The following is a 20,071-nucleotide window of genomic DNA, read 5'->3' as shown; positions in this document are numbered from 1 at the left end:
CTTCTTGCACCTAGTCTATACTTCAACGCGTCCATTTGGAGTCTAAGCTCTTTGTTGGGGTCGTAGTAGGCAAGGATTGTTCCTGGTTCTCTCGTGATCAAGTCTTTTACTCTCTGGAAAGCAGTGTCATGTTGCTTGTCCCAGAGGAACTCACTGGACTGCTTTACCAGCTGACGCAGGGGTGCATTAGCATTGGAGAGGCTGGGTGCAAACTTGACTAAGTAGGTGACTATGCCAAGCATTGTTTCCAGCTCTGCACTGTTCTTTGGTTGCTCCATTTATTTTATGGCTGAGATCTTCTGTGGATCTGGCTTGATTCCATTCGCTGTGAAAAGATGTCCGAAGTAGCTGACCTCTGTAGCGCCAACTGCTCTTCTCGGGGTTGAGCAGGACTCCTCTCTCGCGGGACCTTTGCAGCATCGCGCTGAGGTTTTTGTCGTGTTCCTCTTTGATTCGACCATAGACAAGGATGTCGTCCACAATTGACACCACTCCGTTGAGGCCTTCGTACACTTAGTTGATCTTTCGCTGAAACTCGTCTTGGGCTGAGATAATCCCAAAAGGCAGGCGACGAAACCTGTAGCATCCAAACGGTGTGTTGAACGTTGTGAGTTTAGATGTCTCTTCTGTGAGCTTGATAGCCCAGTAGCCTGATCTGGCGTATATGACACTGAAGTAGTGTGCTCCCGCTAGCTTGTGTGTGTTGCCATCTAGCGTCGGGAAAGGGTACTGGGGGCGTGTAATAGCCTTGTTCAAGTCTCTTGGATCGAGACATACTCTGTTTGCCTGTGTGTGGTTTCTCCACCACCACTAACGCGTTTACCAAATCTGTCGGTTGGTGACTGTCAGATTGCTCCATGCTATCCAACTCTTCCTTCTTTTCGCGGAAAGTAAGGGGAAACTTTCTCGGTGGGTAGACCACGGGTTTGCGTCTGGGTCAAGATGAATGGAACATTCTCCTGGGAATAGTCCTATTCCTGTAAAAACATCAGCAAACTCTTCCATTACATTTTCTGTCTACTGGTGCTGTTACTAATTAAACTAGATTGATGAGGTCCATGTCTAAACATGCTTTAAGACCTTGCTCTGTCTCTGATATTAGATGTTTCTGTATCACTGAATCAATAAACAGTTCATCAGCATTTTTCTGATTGACATTTCATCTTCAGTCACTGCATGTACTGTTTTTCCTCGGTAAGCTCGGCACACTTTTGCAATGTGATTCCATTTTCCACATTTAGTACACCGTTTACCTTTAGCTGGGCAATTTCCCTGTTCGCCATGCACTTTGTATCCACAATATCCACATGTTTTGGGGTGTTTTGAGTCTGTGTCGCTCTGTTTTGTAGTTCTGTCTCTCTCAGTTCTGAAGCATGCTCTCTGGGCACCGGAGGTGTGCTTTGATGTCTGCCTATGGAACGCCGTTTGGGTCTTTTCTTGTCAAAAAGATACACATCAAATGGTGTTATTTGACGTGTCAAATAACACTATTTGACGCGTCAAATAAGCTTCTTTACCAATCAGGACCTGAATGTGACTCCACGTCACATAATAATTTAACACGTTCATCAATTTTGAAGTAGTTACTACACATTGATTACACTCTCACTCGTATTTCATATGTCACAACGATTCACCGATACGTATGCTATGAGTCATAGATTTTGTCACTGATGATCACTTTTTCATAAAGGTTGTTTGGACTCCGCCCAAGTCTCAGGTACTGATGAAAGACGTTCACTCAACTTCTGTTCTTCCGAGGTAAAATTAGCTAGCTAGTTAACAATGGCTGCCCAATTTCTTGAAAATTGTAAATCTACCATCTCTGATTGCACCAGACTGCTGCTCACGGACAGAAGAGATGGACTTCAACCATCAATTGCCAGGTAACGTTAGCTAGCTAACATTAAGTTATCTAATGTAGGTGTTGAGAGTTAGTGGTGTAACAGCTGCAAAAAAAGTAACTAACGGCGTTAGCTAGCTAACGTTAGATCTGACTGCCATTGATATTTAACTGAACTCAAGATAGCTAGCTAACGTTAATTGTTCACAATGTAACATTAATTATGGAATCTATAAAATGTTAACTAGTTACTGCTGTACAGTAACGTTAGCTAGCTAGCGATGTTGAATGAAGATACATTTTTTTTTTTAGCTAGTTTGTAGCTAAAGTACGTTAGTTAAAACTGCATCGCCTGTCAATGCACGGTTGTCTTCATAGGTCGGAGGCTCAGAGTTGGCACAGTTTAGACAAGAGAACACATTAGGGGTTGTTAACTACATACAGATAAAATGTCACTGGACCCATCAGTTCTGCGGTCTATTTTTCAGGCTAGAGACCATGTTGCGGAGCTTTCGGTGGGCAAGCGGTCATTTGATTGATGAAGAGATGGCCAGCAATCTAATTGCTGTTGCAGAGGAGTTCCTACAAGAGGCAAATGACATCCAACGACGGGAACCTTAAGAAGATGGCAAGTTGTTACATTTGTATGATTTTTTGGGGGATTTTTTTGTAAGGCATGAGTGGCAAAGGCTGAGATTGTATCATTTTACTTGTCCTGTAAATGTCCTGTGTCAAATCAATCAATGAAAAAAACTGTTGGTTGGCCTATAATGCTGTTCCTATATTCTATATGGTGATCTTATAGTCTTTTAACCTAAAGTTTTTAGGAATGTATTTTGTAATTAATTATCAATTGTATTTTTTATTTCAGTAGCCTATCAAGCGCCTTTGGAGGGAAGGCGGTATCACATCACCAAGGAGCAGTTTTAGTTCCTCATAGATTGTCAGATGACCATCAGACAAATGGCAGATGTTCTCAATGTGTCGCACTCTGTGGTCAAGTGGCGCATGAGGTAAGTTATCGTAATTGAATAAAGCAATCGTAACACGAGGGAAATCTCTACATCCTCTCTAGATTTGATCACATTCCTGATTGATGTATCTTTTTGTGTTATTTTTGTATTTAGTCATTTTCAGCTTTTCAGGTCCTACTCACTGTTGAGACGCTCAGCTGGATGAGAGGCTCAGCTGGATGAGAGGATCAAAGAGCTGATATCAATAAAAACAGAATGGCGTCACTATAAGAGAAAAAAATGGTTTTGTAAAACAAATATTTCTTGTTTTTTATGTGGAGGATTGTTATCCATGGTGCTGTGGATGGTTACAGCAGACTTGTGTTTCTGAAGGCCTCTGACAACAACAGGAGTGCCACAGTCATGGAGTCATTGGAAGCAGCCATCACCAGCTACGGAGTACCATCCCGGGTGAGATGTGTCCGGGTGGTGAAAACAACCTTATCTGTGCCTTCATGGAGCAGTTCAGGGGTGGTGAGAGGGGAAGTGCCCTCAGAGGAACGAGCACTCGTTTACCATGACCTGTTCACCTTCTTGGAGACGGAGCAGATCATCGACATCAACAATGAGGTGCACCTGTGGGGACTGCACTTTGTGTTCCTGCCACGGGTGAACAGAGATCTTGCTGTGTTTGCCAGTCAGTGGAACCACCATGGGCTGAGGACTGAACAACGGCAGTCACCTCTGCAGTTGTTCATCTCGGGTTCCCTGGCAATGCAGAGGACCAATCTGACAGCAGTAAGGGATTTGTTCGCCCCAAATTCAACCACCATCAGCTCTCAAGCCACCACCTCAGCTCCTCCAACCACCAGCTCAGCTCCCCCAACAACTGGCACCGCAGCTCTTTATTGGTCGGAATGGGTGATTGTGCCACAAATCCAGTTCACCATCAGCAACACACAGATGGAACTGTTGCGGACAATAATTCCATTGAAGGCCCCAGAGGCTGCCTGGGAGTTGACAATCTACAGAGGGTTATGGCAGTTATATCTTCAGTGCCACTCGTTCCTACTCCAACCTGACTTACTACATACACCCCTGATACTCCCCTACTGGGATGAGGGATTGGACGCTATATCTTCAGCGCCACTCGTTCCTTTGAATCAGTTCATTTTTATAATACTATTATACATTTTATAATACTAACATTCCCCCTCTTTCACACACTGTATGATTTGGTCTCTAGAAAGGTACGATAGACATCTTCAACTCTAAATAGATAGGGACCAGAGTTTAGACACAGGTGGCCTGAACAAAAGTTAAGTACTTCCCCATTCCAGTATGATTCTGTTTGGTCATATTTGGAGAGAGTCAGGTACTGTTAAGATATACGGCCTGTAGTTATTGTATTTTGCTCTATGGCGCTTTAGCACAGCATTCCATCTGCTGACACAATATTTGTCTTCCTCTCAGTACAACACGACCCAGGAGAGGCCTACTGCAAGCACTGGATTGGAGCCTTCAGAGCGTGCCTGCTGTGGGAGGACAACAGAACATTCTGAATGGACATTATTAAAACAGAACTTACATTTTTGTAATGCCCAATCGGGACTTTTATAAATTGTTAAAATAAATAATTGTGTGGAGAAAAAAACAAAAAACTATGAAGATGTGATTAACAGCAACCTATTACAGTTAGTAACATAACAACGTTGACACATTGTGACAGCTCAAATTATGTGGTTGAAGTAATATTTCCTCTTTTTTATACATTTGCAAAAATGTCAACCTGTTTTTGCTTTGTCATTATGGGGTATTGTAGATTGATGAGGGGAAAAAATTATTGTATCCTTTTTGGAATAAGGCTGTAACATAAGGGCCTCCTGGGTGGTGCAGTGGTCTAAGGTACTGCATCGCAATGCTAGCTGTGCCACCAGAGATTCTGGGTTCGAGCCCAGGCTCTGTCGCAGCCGGCCGCGACGGGGAGGTCCATGGGGCGACGCACAGTTGGATACCACGAAATTGGGGAGAAAAAAGGGGCAAAAAAAAAAAGGCTAATGAAATGTGGTCAAGGGGTCTGAATACATTCCAAATGCACTGTATAAACAATAGATGTAAGTAGATAAATGCGTAAATGTTAATGTGTAGTTACATTTTCAAACACTCAATTGCTACTGTAATTTAGTGCTACTAAATACAATTATGTATCGTAAAAATGTTTTTGTGCAACACCGAAACGTGGGGAATTCACAATACCGGAGGTCATGAATTCCCTAAAGGCATTGTAGGTGCTATGAAGAGAGAGCCTTAGTGTCACAGCACACGTCTTTGCCTCTGGGTACTATTTCTTCTGCTGCTCAGCGAGACACCCTCGCGCTATGTGGAGGAATTCGATGGTCTGGGTGTCCTCAAACCCAAGGGGTGGCACCACCGTTGCCCCAGTAGCAAACTCCAACACCATCGCCACTGTTAGGAGGACATTCTCCATCTGAGGAGTACACAGTAAAACATTTAAAATATACATTTAAATCACAAAATGGAATAATATGCAGTTACCGATAAACTTGAACAATTTACTATTTTACCTTGCACCTCAGCCAGCCAGTTGAACCAGTGGCAGATGGTGTCGTTCTCCAAACACCGCCGGTTGCCGCCAGGTATGGAATAGGTTACTTTAAACCGGTCCCGCAGGTCCCTGGCAGTGGGAGGCTTTATGGAGTCCACAAAAAGTGCTCGGAAGCTGTCCGGCTGGTTCCCCAATGCTTTGAGCAGCCCAAGAGAGTTGAGATGATATTTGAACCTGTTATGGTTTAGAGACAGTATGTATATTTAAAATAAGTCTTAAGGACAATACAGTGATGTGGATTGATTAAAAATACTTATGTTAGAGGAGGTAATGACAAGTACTTCACAGATTTATGACAGAGTTGACTTACTGCTCCAAGGCCACCTGCATGCTCCCTTGAACAAATTGTTGAGCCACCAATTCAACCACACCATCTCTATCCTCCATTGTCTTGACAACAATCATTGTTTTGTAGGGGAACGAGCCTCCTGTCTGTCTTAAAGGCCTCTACATTTGGATTCATCTGGGGGAATGTTTCCCACAAAATGTTTCCTACCTACCACAAAATGCTCCCTACCCAAGAGAGGTTAAGCTTGGAATGTACTGAGGGCAGGGAAGACTTCCACATGTGGCAGGAGCTGATAAGGGTGGAGAGCTGTGGATTAGTGAGGAAGGGGGTCGAGGTCACGTTAAGAGGGAAGGAACAGTTTATTGCCCACGTTACTTCATTTCCTGCCTAGCAACAAAAATGTAATGGTTAGAGAGGAAAAGATTCCACCTGTATTTGGCATATTTACAGTGGTTTGCAAAAGTATTCACCCCCTTGGCATTTTTCCTGTTTTGTTTCCTTACAACCTGGAATTAAAATTGATTTTTTGGGGGTTTGTATCATTTGATTTACACAACATACCTACCACTTTGAAGATTCTAAATATTTTTTCTTGTGAAACAAACAAGAAATAAGATTAAAAAAACAGAACTTGAGCGTGCATAACTATTCACCCCCCTCAAAGTCAATACTTTGTAGAGCCACCTTTTGCAGCAATTACAGCTGCAAGTCTCTTGGGGTATTTCTCAATAAGCTTGACACATCTAGCCACTGGAATTTTTGCCCATTCTTCAAGGCAAAACTGCTTCAGCTCTGTCAAGTTGGATGGGTTCCCCTGGTGTACAGCAGTCTTTAAGTCATACCAGAGTCTTAATTGGATTGAGGTCTGGGCTTTGACTAGGCCATTGCAAGACATTTAAATGTTTCCCCTTAAACCATTCGAATGTTGCTTTAGCAGTATGCTTAGGGTCATTGTCCTGCTGGAAGGTGTACCTCCAACCCAGTCTCAAAGACTGAAAAAAGTTTCCCCTCAAGAATTTCTCTGTATTTAGCACCATCCATCATTCCTTCAATTCTGACCAGTTTCCCAGTCCCTGCCGATGAAAAACATCACCACAGCATGATGCTGCCACCACCGTGCTTCACTGTGGGGATGGTGTCTCGGGGAGGTGTTGGGTGTGTGCCAGAAATAGCATTTTTCTTGATGGCCAAAAAGCTAAATTTGTCTCATCTGACCAGAGTACCTTCTTCCATATGTTTGGGGTGACTCCCACATGCCTTTCGGCAAACACCAAACATGTTTGCTTATTTTTTTCTTCAAACAATGGCTTTTTTCTAGCTACTCTTCTGTAAAGCCTAGCTCTGTGGAGTGTATGGCTTAAAGTGGTCCTATGGACAGATACTCCAATCTCCGCTGTCGAGCTTTGCAGCTCCTTCAGTGTTATCTTTGTTGCCTCTCTGATTAATGCCCTCCTTGTCTGGTCTGTGAGTTTTGGTGGGCAGCCCTCTTTAGGCAGGTTTGTTGTGAGGCCATATTCTTTCTATTTAATTTTTTATTTATTTAATGCTGCTCCGCGGGATGTTCAAAGTTTCTGATATTTTTTTAGGACCCAAGCCTGATGTGTACTTCTCCACAACTTTGCCCTGACCTGTTTGGAGAGCTCCTTGGTCTTCATGGTACTGCTTGCTCAGTGGTGTTGCAGACTCTGGGGTCTTTCAGAACATGTGTATATATGCTGAGATGATGTGACAGATCATGTGACACTTAGATTGCACACAGGTGGACTTTATTTAACAAATTATGTGACTTCTGAAGGTAATTGGTTGCACCAGATCTTATTTAGGGGCTTCATAGCAGAGGGTGTAAATGCATATGCAAGCACCACTTTTGTTTTTTTAATTTATTTATTTAAAAAAGCTATTTTTTACATTTCACTATACCAATTTAAACAATTATGTATGTCCATTACATTAAATCAAAATAAAAATATATTTAAATTACAGGTTGAAATGCAACAAAATAGGAAAAACGCCAAAGGGGATGAATAGTTTTGCAAGGCATTGTATATATATCACCAGTGGTGGAACCATGTCTTTGTCTGAAGCAGCTGTATTGACGGTGAATAAACTTGGTTTAAGCTTTACTAATTGTCTGTGAGTTTTAGTAGGCTCATTTAGAACCTAACAGTACAGTATGTATTATTTGTAGCATTGTACAGCTAAGCCAGTCATCTTCAGACCTAAATCAAATTAAAATATCCAGCTATGTCGTTATGACTTTGGATAATTATTTATGACACATTGATCTTATTTCATTTGAACAATTCTGATGAGTAGGTTTTTGTTCATTTACATTTTAGTCAATTACACTCTTATCCAGAGCAACTTAGTTGCCTAGATGGGACAACTACATATCACAGGCATAGAAAGTAAAAATTTTCTCAATAGCATCGAGGTGAGGAGCATCATTTAAGATACTGTTCAAGAGAGAGGGTTTCAGATGTTTATGAAAGATGGGCAGGGACTCTGTTGTCCTAGCTTCAGGACCACCATTGCGGTGCCAGGACAAAGAAGAGCTTGGACTGGGCTGAGCGAGAGCTGCCCTCCCGTAGGGATGGGAGGGCCAAGAGACCTGAGGTGGGAGAACGGAGTGCTCGGGGAATAGGGTTTGAGCATGGCCTGAAGGTAGAGAGGGACAGTTCCTCTTGCTGCACCGTAAGTAAGCACCATGGTCTTGTAGTGGATGCAAGCTTAGACTGGAAGCCAGTGGAGTGTGCAGAGGAGCGGGGTACATGAGAGAACTTGGGAAGGTTGAAAATCAAGCGGGCTGCAGTGTTCTGGATAAGTTGCAGGGGTGTGATGGCACAAGCGGGGAACCCAGCCAATAGCGAGTTGCAGTAGTCCAGACAGGACAGGACAAGTGCCTGGATTACAACCTGCGCCGCTTCCTCTGTGAGGTATGGTTGTACTCTGTGGATGTTGTAAAGCATGAACCTGCAGGAGCGGGTCACTGCTTTGATGTTTGCATAGAACAAGTTCATCGGACTCTGGGTAGTTAGAAAAACAATTCAGTCAATTTGTAATAATGAATCAAAGTCCTTGCCTGTGGTTGTATGCCTCTCCAGGGTAGCTTTATCTCTGAACAGGGACTAATAATGCGATCTGAACAACTGGGAATTGGGAACTCAGAAATCTCCAACTTCGGACTTCAGTGCATTCAAGACAACTCTGAAAAAAATGGGGAAAAATCTCCAACTGGGAAAAATAGTTTGAATGGTCATCCAACTTGGAATTACAAGTTGGGAACCCTGGCCTCTTTCTAAAGCTCCGACTTTCTGACCTGAAGATCACAGAAGTCATGAATTTGACCTAGTTTTTAACTGAGTTCCCAGTTGTCTTGAAAGTACCAAAAGCATTACAATAATTTCAATCTGTGCACTGCAGGGCTAAACCAATGGTTGTTGAACACAGATGTGGGTATGGGAATCACAATGGCACTTCTACTGATTTGTTGCTTCATGAAAGAGGGAGGAGCTTACCAGTACATAATGCCACCTGAAACCAATTAAGGAAACTCATTAGATCACTTCCCCCCAGAAGAAGAGAATTGTTTCTGTTTGATTGTTGCGCTACATACACAGAGGTGAGTTTCAAAGGAATACTTTTGACTAGACTAAGGGAAAAGTTTGTCAAATGTGAGCTATGTTGTACCATCCCCATGTGAAATTCATAAGGCTTTTAGTCAAATGTTGTGTTTGGAACTAAGTGGGAGGTGGGAATGTACCATTTGTGAAGTCTCACGTACCAGTTGGATGCATTCACGTGCTTTGTACTTGTTGAGAAACGCCCATTGGCTAATGGCCAACAAGTTGTGTAAAACATGAAGTACAGCTATCATGCTCGTGAACAAGTTAGTCTTAAAAAATATATATTGGTTTCATGTTTTTGTTGCTGCATTTAACTACCTTGATAACTGCATTTCCAGTAACTTCCTTTGTTGGTGACAACATGTGGGAGATCAGGATGAAAGACAAGTTTCCTACTAGTAATAATCAGTTGGAGGGCTGTTCAAGTGTGTGTATTGTAAAGTCACACTTGGTTATGAGAGCAGCGTGATTCTCTTGCCACTGTGAAAGGGCACTCTTGTCAATCTGTTGTAGAACTTGCACGCATAGCCTACAGTTTGTGCTACAAGGTAGATTACAATAGACTGCACAAAACTTATTCGTAGGACAGTTTAACCATTTATTGCAACAATCATTTAAAGTTATATTTCATTGCCAACCAATTGTTTTATATACATTAACATTCAAAAGTTTGGTCACTTAAATGTCCTTGTTTTCTAACTTCTTAAGAATTAGCCTCTTTCAATTTTCACCTAAAATGACATACCCAAATCTAACTTCCTGTAGATCAGGCCCTGAAGCAAGGATATGCATATTATTGGGAGCATTTGAAAGGAAACACTTTGAAGTTTGTGGAAATGTGAAAGGAATGTAGCAGAATAATACCAATGTTTTTTAAAGAAAAGCATGTGTTTTTGTCCAATGAAATCACATCAAATTGATCAGAAATAGTGTAGACATTGTTAAAATTGTAAATTACTATTGTAGCTGGAAATGGCTTTAAATAAAACATTACGGAATATCTAGAGGCCCATTATCAGCAACCATCACTCCTGTGTTCCAAGGGCACGTTGTTAGCTAATCCAAGTGTATAATTTTAAAAGGCTAATTGATCATTAGAGAACCCTTTTGCAACTATGTTAGCACAGCTGAAAACTGTTGTGCTCATTAAAGAAGCAATAAAACTGGCCTTCTTTAGACTTCAGTATCTGGAGCATCAGCATTTGTGGGTTTGTTTACAGGCTCAAAATGGCCAGAAACAAAAATTAATTCTGAAACTTGTCAGTCAATTCTTGTTCTTTGAAATGAAGGCTATTCAATGTGAGAAATAAGCTGTTTCCAGCTACAATAGTCATTTACAACATTATCAGTGTCTACATGGTATTTCTGATCAATTTGTTTTTTTTTAAACTTCTTTGGGGTAGGGGGTGGTATTTTCACGTCCGGATGAAAAGCGTGCCCAAAGTCTTCTGCCTGTTTCTCAGGCCCAGAAGCTAGGATATGCATATAATTAGTGGACTTGGATAGAAAACACTCTGTCGTTTTTATAAAACTGTTAGAATAATGTCTGTGTATAACAGAACTGATTTGGCAGGTGAAACCCCGAGCACAATCTATCCAGGGAAAAATTGAGCTCATCGTGTTTTCCACTGGTATTCATTGGGAATCCTGATTTATAAGGGCTCTAGTTGCAGTTCCTATGGCTTCCACTAGATATCAAGTCCTTAAAAATGGGTTGTTTTTCTTTTGAGGAATGAAGTACGGCTGTCAATTGTCACTGAAGGGCTGTAGTCTTTCATTGTGCTTACACTGGAGTGCGCTCCGTGGTCTTTTTCTTCGGTATTGAAAACAGATTATCCCATCTTAAATTATCAATTATTTACGTTTTAGGATACCTGAGGAAGGATTGGGAATGTTGTTTGGACTAAGTTTACAAGTAAGTTATTAGATACTTTGTAGACATGTTGGGCGAGTTGAAACCAGTGTATTTCTGAATCAAACGTGCCAAATAAATTAACATTTTTGTGACATTATTGAACAAAAGGACTATTTGTGATGTTTCTGGGACATTGGAGTGCCAACAGAAGATCTTCAAAGGTAAGGCATATATTATATGGCTATTTCTGACTTTCGTGTCGCAACTCCTTGGTTGAAAATGATTTGTTATGCATTTGTGTGCTGGACGCTGTCCTCAGATAATAGCATGGTTTGCTTTCGCTAAAGCCTTTTTGAAATCTGACACCTTGGCTGGCTTAACAAGTTTAAGCTTTATTTTGATGTATTGCACTTCTGATTTCATGAAAGTTTAATATTTATAGTAACTTAATTTGAATTTGCCATTTCATTTCACCGGCTGATGGCCAGGTAGGACGTTACCGTCCCACTGATCTGCAATAAGTTTTAATGTAACAAAAATATGCCTTTCTTTCAAAACAAGGATATTTCTAAGTGACCATGAACTTTTGAACGGTAGTGTCTATACACTAGATGACTAACAGGGGGTGCTGTGTTTAAGCCACCACACCTCCATATTGGTATTCACTCACCACTGTAAAAAAATATTTGGAAGCTATAGAAATGAATTTGTTTATATTTTTGTCATGTTTATTCTATTCGACTCCTTGAAGAGAACTTTCCATTATTATGTGAGCTAAACAAAGTAACATCTCAATTTCCTTTTTTTTTTTTTTACATGACTGTTACTGTCCCTACTACAAAACACAAATACTTTAAAAATGTAATTATTTGGTCCAACATTTCATTGAAGTACTGCTCCTACTAGAGTACCAATATGGCCGACCGGTGGCTTAAAAGCCTCTCGATGGCTTAAAAGCTGCTTGATGGCCAAAACCTTGCTGATGTTATCTGGAGTTTATACATTCTTGCCAACCTGTTTTGTGTTCGCTTTCTCCTGTTTTGAGGGTGTGTGCATGTGCACATCAGCTCTATTGTGTCAGTGACTCTGGTAAAATGTATTGCTTTGGGCAGTTACGGATTAATTGTTATATTATTCATGTTGTCTTCAATTTAACGATCAGTGCTTGACTTGGACTGAAATAGATGCCTGTACTCATTTTGGGTGCTGGAACTGTTTAAATTTAGGTTCAGGAGCTCCACAATACTTTTAAAACGATAGTCTATAAGAAAAACAGGAGCCTGAGCAGTAGAACATTTGAGGTGCTATTACTTTTCCGGTGAGCTCCTGCCCAAGTTGAGCACTGGTAATGGTTTCTGTTAGCGTTTTGCAATGTTTTGACTAGTCTTTGTATGGCCTATAGTCTAAAACCTCGGTATATCTGATGGTTTAGCCTGTTTTTGGAGTGCATGTTCCAGCACGCTACACATGCAGACTTCCATTCACGTGTTGAAGCTTTTGTTATATGCTCAGCTGAGTGACTTAGGCCTGATTATTTATTTATTTATTTTTATTTTTTATTTTTTTTATAAATAGGCTAGCCAAGTCTTTTTGTGTCCTGTGTAGACTATATTTTTTATTTTTTCACATTGTAATTTTGCCATTTCTAAGCTTGTACACAATCCACATTATTTGAGGCATCTAATGTTACTCTGTGCTCAAACATTATTCAACGATTTTGGTGTTCTCAAATGTATAGATTTCAGTAATGTGACTTTTGGCCATAATGTTAATATTTAAAAATGCTTTTTTTTTACAGGCTAGTCACATTGTACAACGGCGTGTCTGTGCCACTATGGAAAGACAGACAAATTAATTTGCAACTCAGAGATTGCAATGTTTTCTAACCCTTTGTCCCCAGCTTGAGGAGATGGCATCGTCCATGTCAGAGGACCAGTTCCTGTGCTCCATCTGTCTTGGTGTTTTCACTGACCCAGCCACAATCCCGTGTGGACACACATTTTGCATGCCTTGCCTCGAGGCCTATTGGAACAGTAGAGGGGACCCTGCAATCTGTGCTCTGTGCAAGACTAGCTTCACACCAACCCCCAACATCCAGGTCAACATAGTCTTGAGAGACCTTGTGGAAAGCTTCAATGGGGCAAGTGGAGGAGGGGACGAGGCCGTCGACCAGCCAACTGTGGCTCTAGGAGAGGTCTCCTGTGACGTATGCATAGGAGAGAGGATGCCCAAGGCCATCAAGACCTGCCTGGTGTGTTTGTCGTCGTACTGCCTGGAGCATGCAAGGGTCCACAATGCCCGGTTTTCCAGGCACAAGCTAGTCAGACCCCTGGCTAACCTGGAGGAAAGGATGTGTCCGACCCACAACAGGCTCCTGGAGCTTTACTGCCGCACTGACAAGACCATGTTGTGTGTGGCGTGTGACGCTCACCAGGCACCGGCCCACCTGGTTGTGACTATGCAGGTAGAGTTCTTGGCTCAAAAGGTAAGAATGAGTTTTGGTGCAATTGTTCATCAATCCAGGGTTGTATTCATTAGGCACCAAATGGAAGAAAACTGACTTGAACCAGGAGGGACTACCTGAACTTGTCCAATAAATGCTTGTTTTTGTCTTCCGTTGTGTTATGTAATGTTTTAACCCCGGTCCTGAGCTGTATTCTGTATGACACACCATAACATATTTGGAACAGAACATTGGTTCCTATTGGACTAGTTTGGGTAGTTGTCCCCACCCTGTGTTGGTTCTTTTCATTGGGTTTTCTTTCATTTGGTGCATTAAAAATAATTATTGGGCACCCTGTGCAGCTTTTTGTTCCAGCACGAATGCTAACACCTATGGTCTTAACTTCAGGCTCAGCTGGCTAAAGACCAGACAGTGGTCAAGGAGAAGCTGAAGGCTGCTCGGAATGAGGCAGAGAGATTAAACTCTTCAGTCCTACTCTGTGAGGTGACTGTTCATTTGAATTGGCTATGTTACAGTTGTAATTTTGCAGTAGAATTCAAAAGTAATTCATTCCAGGTTCCCATGGGGGTTACAAATTGTGCTACTGAAAATTACCATGCCTTGAAGACCGCTCTTTGAATGCTGCAGAACGTTCAGAAATGTATCATGTAGAACAGAATGTCTGTCAGATTTATCAAGAAGTTGCGTCTGTACTATTTAATGCTTTTCTGTCTGCAACGTCCAGAAGGTATCAAATCCCATGAATCCTCACTTCTGTTTCGTCTACTTGCAGAATACAGCAGCGAGGCAAATTGAGTTTGTGAATGCATTCCACCTATCCTTGGTCAGCAAGGTGACGCTGATCTACGATCGCTACAACACTGAGGCCTCGAGGAGAGTGGACGAGCTGGTGAGGATGTCTTCCCATTGGAGCCGTGCGCTTGAAGAAGACATCACAGCTCTGATAAGCAGGGATTTTGCACTGGAGCGGGCGATTGGCTCCACAGACTCCTTTGAGCTTCTTAATGTGAGTTATTGGGCGTGTTTGACTTTGCAGATAACTTGAGTTGATTGACTGATCTGCACATTTTTTACATCATGAATAACAATGTTTTTTGTAGCTCAGTCAATTTACCCTGTGAGGAATCATGGTTTAGATTTTCTCGAACACGATTATGCTCTTCTCTAGACGTGTACGCCTGTCCCAGTCATGGATGCCACTATGGTGGAAACTTCTTCCAGCCAATGCTTACGCCAATCTAATACGTTGTAGAGTCCATGTCTTGGATCCAACTCTCATCATTGTAGGTGGATCAACATGCGTGTATGATGCATTTGTTTAACTCCATTAATTCTTTCTCCTTTTAGAATCTTCCTTCTCTAACTCCTGCTCCTCCAGATGGCATCAGAGTACCATGCACCGTCAACATCCCCACAGATCTACTGGGGAACCTTGTGGAGCATTTAATGCAAAACATGGCCAAACTACCCATGATGGGCTACTTGACTACAAATGGAAATGCTGGCTCAGGTCTGTGTGAACACAGCCAAAGTCTGATTATACACAGAATACAAAACATTAAGAACACTTGCTCATTCCTTGATACTAACCAAGTGACAGGAATGATCTCTTACTGATGTCACTTGTTACAATCACTTCAGTCAGTGCAGATGACAACTGAGACATGGCTTGTGTGCTGTTCAGAATGAATGGACAAGACAAAATATTTAAGTGCCTTCGAACAGGGTATGGTAGGTGCTACACGCACTGGAATGTGTATCAATAATAGTCCACCACCCAAAGGACATCTATCCAACTTGAGAACTGTGGGAAGCATTGGAGTCAACATGAGCCAGCATCCCTTTGGGATGGTTTTGACTTTTTGTAGATTTCATGCCCCAATGAATTGAGGCTATTCTGAAGGCAGGAGGACCCCTCTCCCCACACCTATTGATGTAATTATTGAGTCATACCGAAGTTTAAAATACATTCGATCATTACTAAATGTGAGGTATTTTAATGTAGATTTGATTAATAAATGATACTCTCCTTCAATTGAGGAAGAGGCAATGCTATCTTTGCAATAAGGGGGGAAATCGGAATGCATTCACTGGTCTTCAACTCTGACACTTAATTCAGTAGTTAGCATGCCTGGGAGCAGGTTGTTTCTGAAGGATTTGTTGCCATAAACCTATACCTGATGTAAAGGTGAGCCAAATTCATATGATAATTAGTAGGATACCCCTCTGGTTCTAGATCAGCATTCCTAGTCTGGCAACATGAGTATGGGCCCGGATGTGCAACATTAAACTTTTGCAATTGAATGTTTTCTAATAAATTGTTGTTACCTTCTGTTTATCCCTCAGAGGCTGCCTTGGTTAAAGACTTCACAGGTGAGCTAATGTGTAGTCCTGAGTCTACCTCCATGTTGTGTATTATACACTGCTCAAAAAATAAAGGGAACACTAAAATAACACATCCTAGATCTGAATGAAATAATCTTATTAAATACTTTTTTCTTTACATAGTTGAATGTGCTGACAATAAAATCAAATGAAAATAATCAATGGAAATCCAGTTTATCAACCCATGGAGGTCTGGATTTGGAGTCACACTCAAAATTTAAAGTGGAAAACCACACTACAGGCTGATCCAACTTTGATGTAATGTCCTTAAAACAAGTCAAAATGAGGCTCAGTAGTGTGTGTGTGTGGCCTCCACGTGCCTGTATGACCTCCCTACAATCCCTGGGCATGCTCCTGATGAGGTGGCGGATGGTCTCCCGAGGGATCTCCTCCCAGACCTGGACTAAAGCATCTGCCAACTCCTGGACAGTCTGTGGTACAACATGGCGTTGGTGGATGGAGCGAGACATGATGTCCCAGATGTGCTCAATTGGATTCAGGTCTGGGGAACGGGCGGGCCAGTCCATAGCATCAATGTCTTCCTCTTGCAGGAACTGCTGACACACTCCAGCCACATGAGGTCTAGCATTGTCTTGCATTAGGAGGAACCCAGGGCCAACCTCACCAGCATATGGTCTCACAAGGGGTCTGAGGATTTCATCTCGGTACCTAATGGCAGTCAGGGTACCTCTGGCGAGCACAGAGGGCTGTGCGGCCCCCCAAAGAAATGCCACCCCACACCATGACTGACCCACCGCCAAACCGGTCATGCTGGAGGATGTTGCAGACAGCAGAACCTTCTCCACGGCGTCTCCAGACTGTCACATCTGTCACGTGCTCAGTGTGAACCTGCTTTCATCTGAAGAGCACAGGGCGCCAGTGGCGAATTTGCCAATCTTGGTGTTCTCTGGCAAATGCCAAACGTCCTGCACGGTGTTGGGCTGTAAGCACAACCCCCACCTGTGGATGTCGGGCCCTCATACCACCCTCATGGAGTCTGTTTCTGACTGTTTGAGCAGACACATGCACATTTGTGGCCTGCTGGAGGTCATTTTGCAGGTCTCTGGCAGTGCTCCTCCTGCTCCTCCTTGTACAAAGGCGGCGGTAGCGGTCCTGCTGCTGGGTGGTTGCCCTCCTATGGCCTCCTCCACGTCTCCTGATGTACTGGCCTGTCTCTTGGTAGTGCCTCCATGCTCTGGACACTACGCTGACAGACACAGCAAACCTTCTTGCCACAGCTTGCATTGATGTGCCATCCTGGATGAGCTGCACTACCTGAGCCACTTGTGTGGGTTGTAGACTCCGTCTCATGCTACCACTAGAGTGAAAGCACCTCCAGCATTCAAAAGTGACCAAAACATCAGCCAGGAAGCATAGGAACTGAGAAGTGGTCTGTGGTTACCCCCTGCAGAACCACTCCTTTATTTGGGGTGTCTTGCTAATTCCCTATAATTTCCACCTGTTGTCTATTCCATTTGCACAACAGCATGTGAAATGTATTGTCAATCAGTGTTGCTTCCTAAGTGGACAGTTTGATTTCACAGAAGTGTGATTGACTTGGAGTTACATTGTGGTGTTTAAGTGTTCCCTTTATTTTTTTGAGCAGTATATTTAGTGCCTGGTGTGTTAATAACCCTATATGCTCAACTTTGAAAAATTAATTCAACACTTGATTGTAATTTCCCCCTACCTATCCCTTCTCCTCCTCTCAGTTGAGGTGACTCCTGACCCCAGCACAGCCCACCCATCGCTCCTGTTCAGAAGGGGGTCCCATGGTTGTGAGATTCGGGTGGACAGGAGCAAGATTGCTAGGAAGTTCCCCCTGTCGGCCCAGCGCTTCACCCAGGTGCCGTGCGTCCTCGCCACCCAGTGGTTCAGCAGCCATCGAGCCTACTGGGAGGTGGAGGTGGAGGACTGGGTTGGAAATGAATCTGATGTGTGGTTTATAGGTGTGGCAACTGGGTACTCCATGACTTTTCTAGGGGTGAGTGTCACCCCTGAGGAGGGGTTCTGGGTCCTGGTACACCGTGAGGGGAGGCTTTGGCCCACCACTACCCCCAACCCTATTGCCACCGTAACACAAATGAGAAAGGTATGTAGAAGATGGATACAGGGCACACTTGCCCCAAAGGGCTCTCAAGTCTAGTACATTTTCGACGATGGGTGTCTTGATATTAAATTAATACAACTTTTCTTTAACGTCTCGTTGCCAATAGAGGGTGAAATCTCACTTGGATGTTTCACCTGGCAAAACAGCTAATTTTAGTTGGCTTCATGCATGTCTTTGGAGGTAGCCTTTGTCATGAGTTTAGATATTTGACATTATTGAAGTGGTTGTTTCGCTTATCTACGGCTTTAATTTCCAGTCATATGTAATATCCGCGGGGCAATTTTTGCCATCTACTTTAACTTTTTATTCATGAGCTTCATTACACTTTACAGGCACATGTGGGTGTATACTTCGACGGGCAGAAGCGACTCGTGTCATTCTACGACATTCATCTCGGTCATCACCTCTACACATACAACCACATGCCAACCAATGAAAGATTCTTCCCGGTCTTCAGCCCTGACTTCTTCTGTCCTGCATTCAAACCCGCCAACCACGCCATGATTGTTAGAACCCACACTGCCACAAACCACCTATGTGGACGATGATGCTCATTGATAGTCCAATCCTTTTAGGGGCAGAGTTCTTGTCAGGATCATTGGAAAATGGGGAATTCAAAAATGTGTTTGTTCTACGACTGTTTCTTTTGTGTGTGTGAAGTTTTACAAAATAAAATATATATATTTTTATTTACCTCCAGCTCCTTATTCTTGCATGAAGGAAAAAGTACAGCTGTCCCCTCCCATCTAACAGGACTGTAGATTACTGTAGTGGCATCGCCTTAATTACAATTCACATGGGAGGAGTAGAACTGTGACAAGCTTTTCAAACTTGGCTTCCCCTGTCCTTAATATCTACATTTTTCATGTCATTGGATGTGGTCTGAAGGGATCTTGGTCCTCTCCTCAATGGAGTTGAGGAGACCAGGGAAAGATCAATTGCTCCAGTGTCACTTAAACCATTGAATGAAAACAACTTGTCCCTCTCTCCTCTTATCTTCTCCAATAGATTTTGAGAAGGACAGGCTGTGTGGACAACGCAATTGAAGTCATATTTCAGTCCAAGTGTAGAACTGGGCACATGTTTGTATTGACTACTATAACCTCTTGCTTGACAAATTCATTGGTTTTCCATTCAGAATGTTGCAGAAATTGTTTGTTGCAGCCCACTTCTCCACATTTGTGTACTCTTGCTGTGGATTTAAAAGCATTGGTTCGGTGTGAGCGTTTCCACCGTTTGTTAAATCCATTACTGGGAGTGAAGTGCACGCTTCATGAGAGGAGATATTTATTGGGACGCAATCCATTGGTGAATACCAAACCTCTCCCCTACCAACTCACTCGGAGGGCCCTCCATTAGCACAGGCTGCTGCTGAAACTGAGGGTGACTTCCAGCGTGGCAAGGTGATGAATAAACCCTTCAACTTTGAGATATACTCTAATTAAAATGCACGTGTCAGACACGCCTCCATTCTTCTGTCCTAATGGGCAATTCTGACACTTCAGCCTTTATCTCCAGCACCAAACCAGGGTCTACAAATGTGGAAATGGTTTTTCTATGTGGTTAAACATTGGTTCAGAATGTGTACGCACAGCAGTGTTCTAGAATACTGGACTGTTTGCTTATTCATTCTCAGTGCAGCGCAAGCAATTTCTCCATATCAAAATTATTCAAATGAATACTCTTACCGGAACAGCGTTGGTTGAGAATTGTGGGGACGTGGCTGTCTATGGATGGTGGTCTGAGCGTGTCACAATGCAACACCGGACTATAACGTCTATGGACTATGATTTACTCAACGCCTGCTTCCTCCACCGGCTCCTTTCAAAAAAATGTCAAAGGGAATCGAGGAGAGGTGGCAGAAGGAAATGTTTTGTATTAAGCAACTCTCCTACATGCACATCAAGCAAATTACATTTA

At 42.6% G+C, this 20,071-nt stretch overlaps 1 protein-coding gene and 1 long non-coding RNA gene across 2 annotated transcripts; both read left to right on the top strand.

Annotated features, from left to right (window-relative positions):
* Positions 1-3,011: 3,011 nt before the first annotated feature.
* LOC115193426 (uncharacterized) lies at positions 3,012-4,450 on the top strand. The gene is made up of 2 exons (XR_003878176.1): positions 3,012-3,267; positions 4,270-4,450. It is a non-coding gene; the product is annotated as an uncharacterized LOC115193426 (long non-coding RNA).
* Positions 4,451-9,119: 4,669 nt separating this feature from the next.
* Positions 9,120-18,844, top strand: LOC115194539 (E3 ubiquitin-protein ligase TRIM58). The gene is made up of 10 exons (XM_029754292.1): positions 9,120-9,333; positions 11,207-11,252; positions 11,361-11,413; positions 13,093-13,677; positions 14,044-14,139; positions 14,429-14,662; positions 15,004-15,166; positions 16,003-16,029; positions 17,754-18,133; positions 18,484-18,844. The coding sequence occupies exons 3-10, from the start codon at positions 11,372-11,374 to the stop codon at positions 18,697-18,699; spliced, it is 1,743 nt and encodes a 580-aa protein (XP_029610152.1). The 5' UTR covers positions 9,120-9,333; positions 11,207-11,252; positions 11,361-11,371; the 3' UTR covers positions 18,700-18,844.
* Positions 18,845-20,071: the final 1,227 nt, after the last annotated feature.

The sequence above is a fragment of the Salmo trutta genome, chromosome 5 (genome assembly GCF_901001165.1).
Source record: "Salmo trutta chromosome 5, fSalTru1.1, whole genome shotgun sequence".
Taxonomy (NCBI): domain Eukaryota; kingdom Metazoa; phylum Chordata; class Actinopteri; order Salmoniformes; family Salmonidae; genus Salmo; species Salmo trutta.
This window is presented reverse-complemented; position numbering and strand designations above follow the sequence as displayed.

What these genes read in the sequence shown, in the direction of transcription:
- LOC115194539 (XM_029754292.1), top strand. Translation starts at nt 11,372, where the DNA reads ATGTTTCTGGGACATTGGAGTGCCAACAGAAGATCTTCAAAG. An exon ending in CCAACAGAAGATCTTCAAAG is followed by an intron (nt 11,414 to 13,092) that starts GTAAGGCATATA and finishes CTTTGTCCCCAG; the next exon opens with CTTGAGGAGATGGCATCGTC. An exon ending in CTTGGTTAAAGACTTCACAG is followed by an intron (nt 16,030 to 17,753) that starts GTGAGCTAATGT and finishes TCCTCCTCTCAG; the next exon opens with TTGAGGTGACTCCTGACCCC.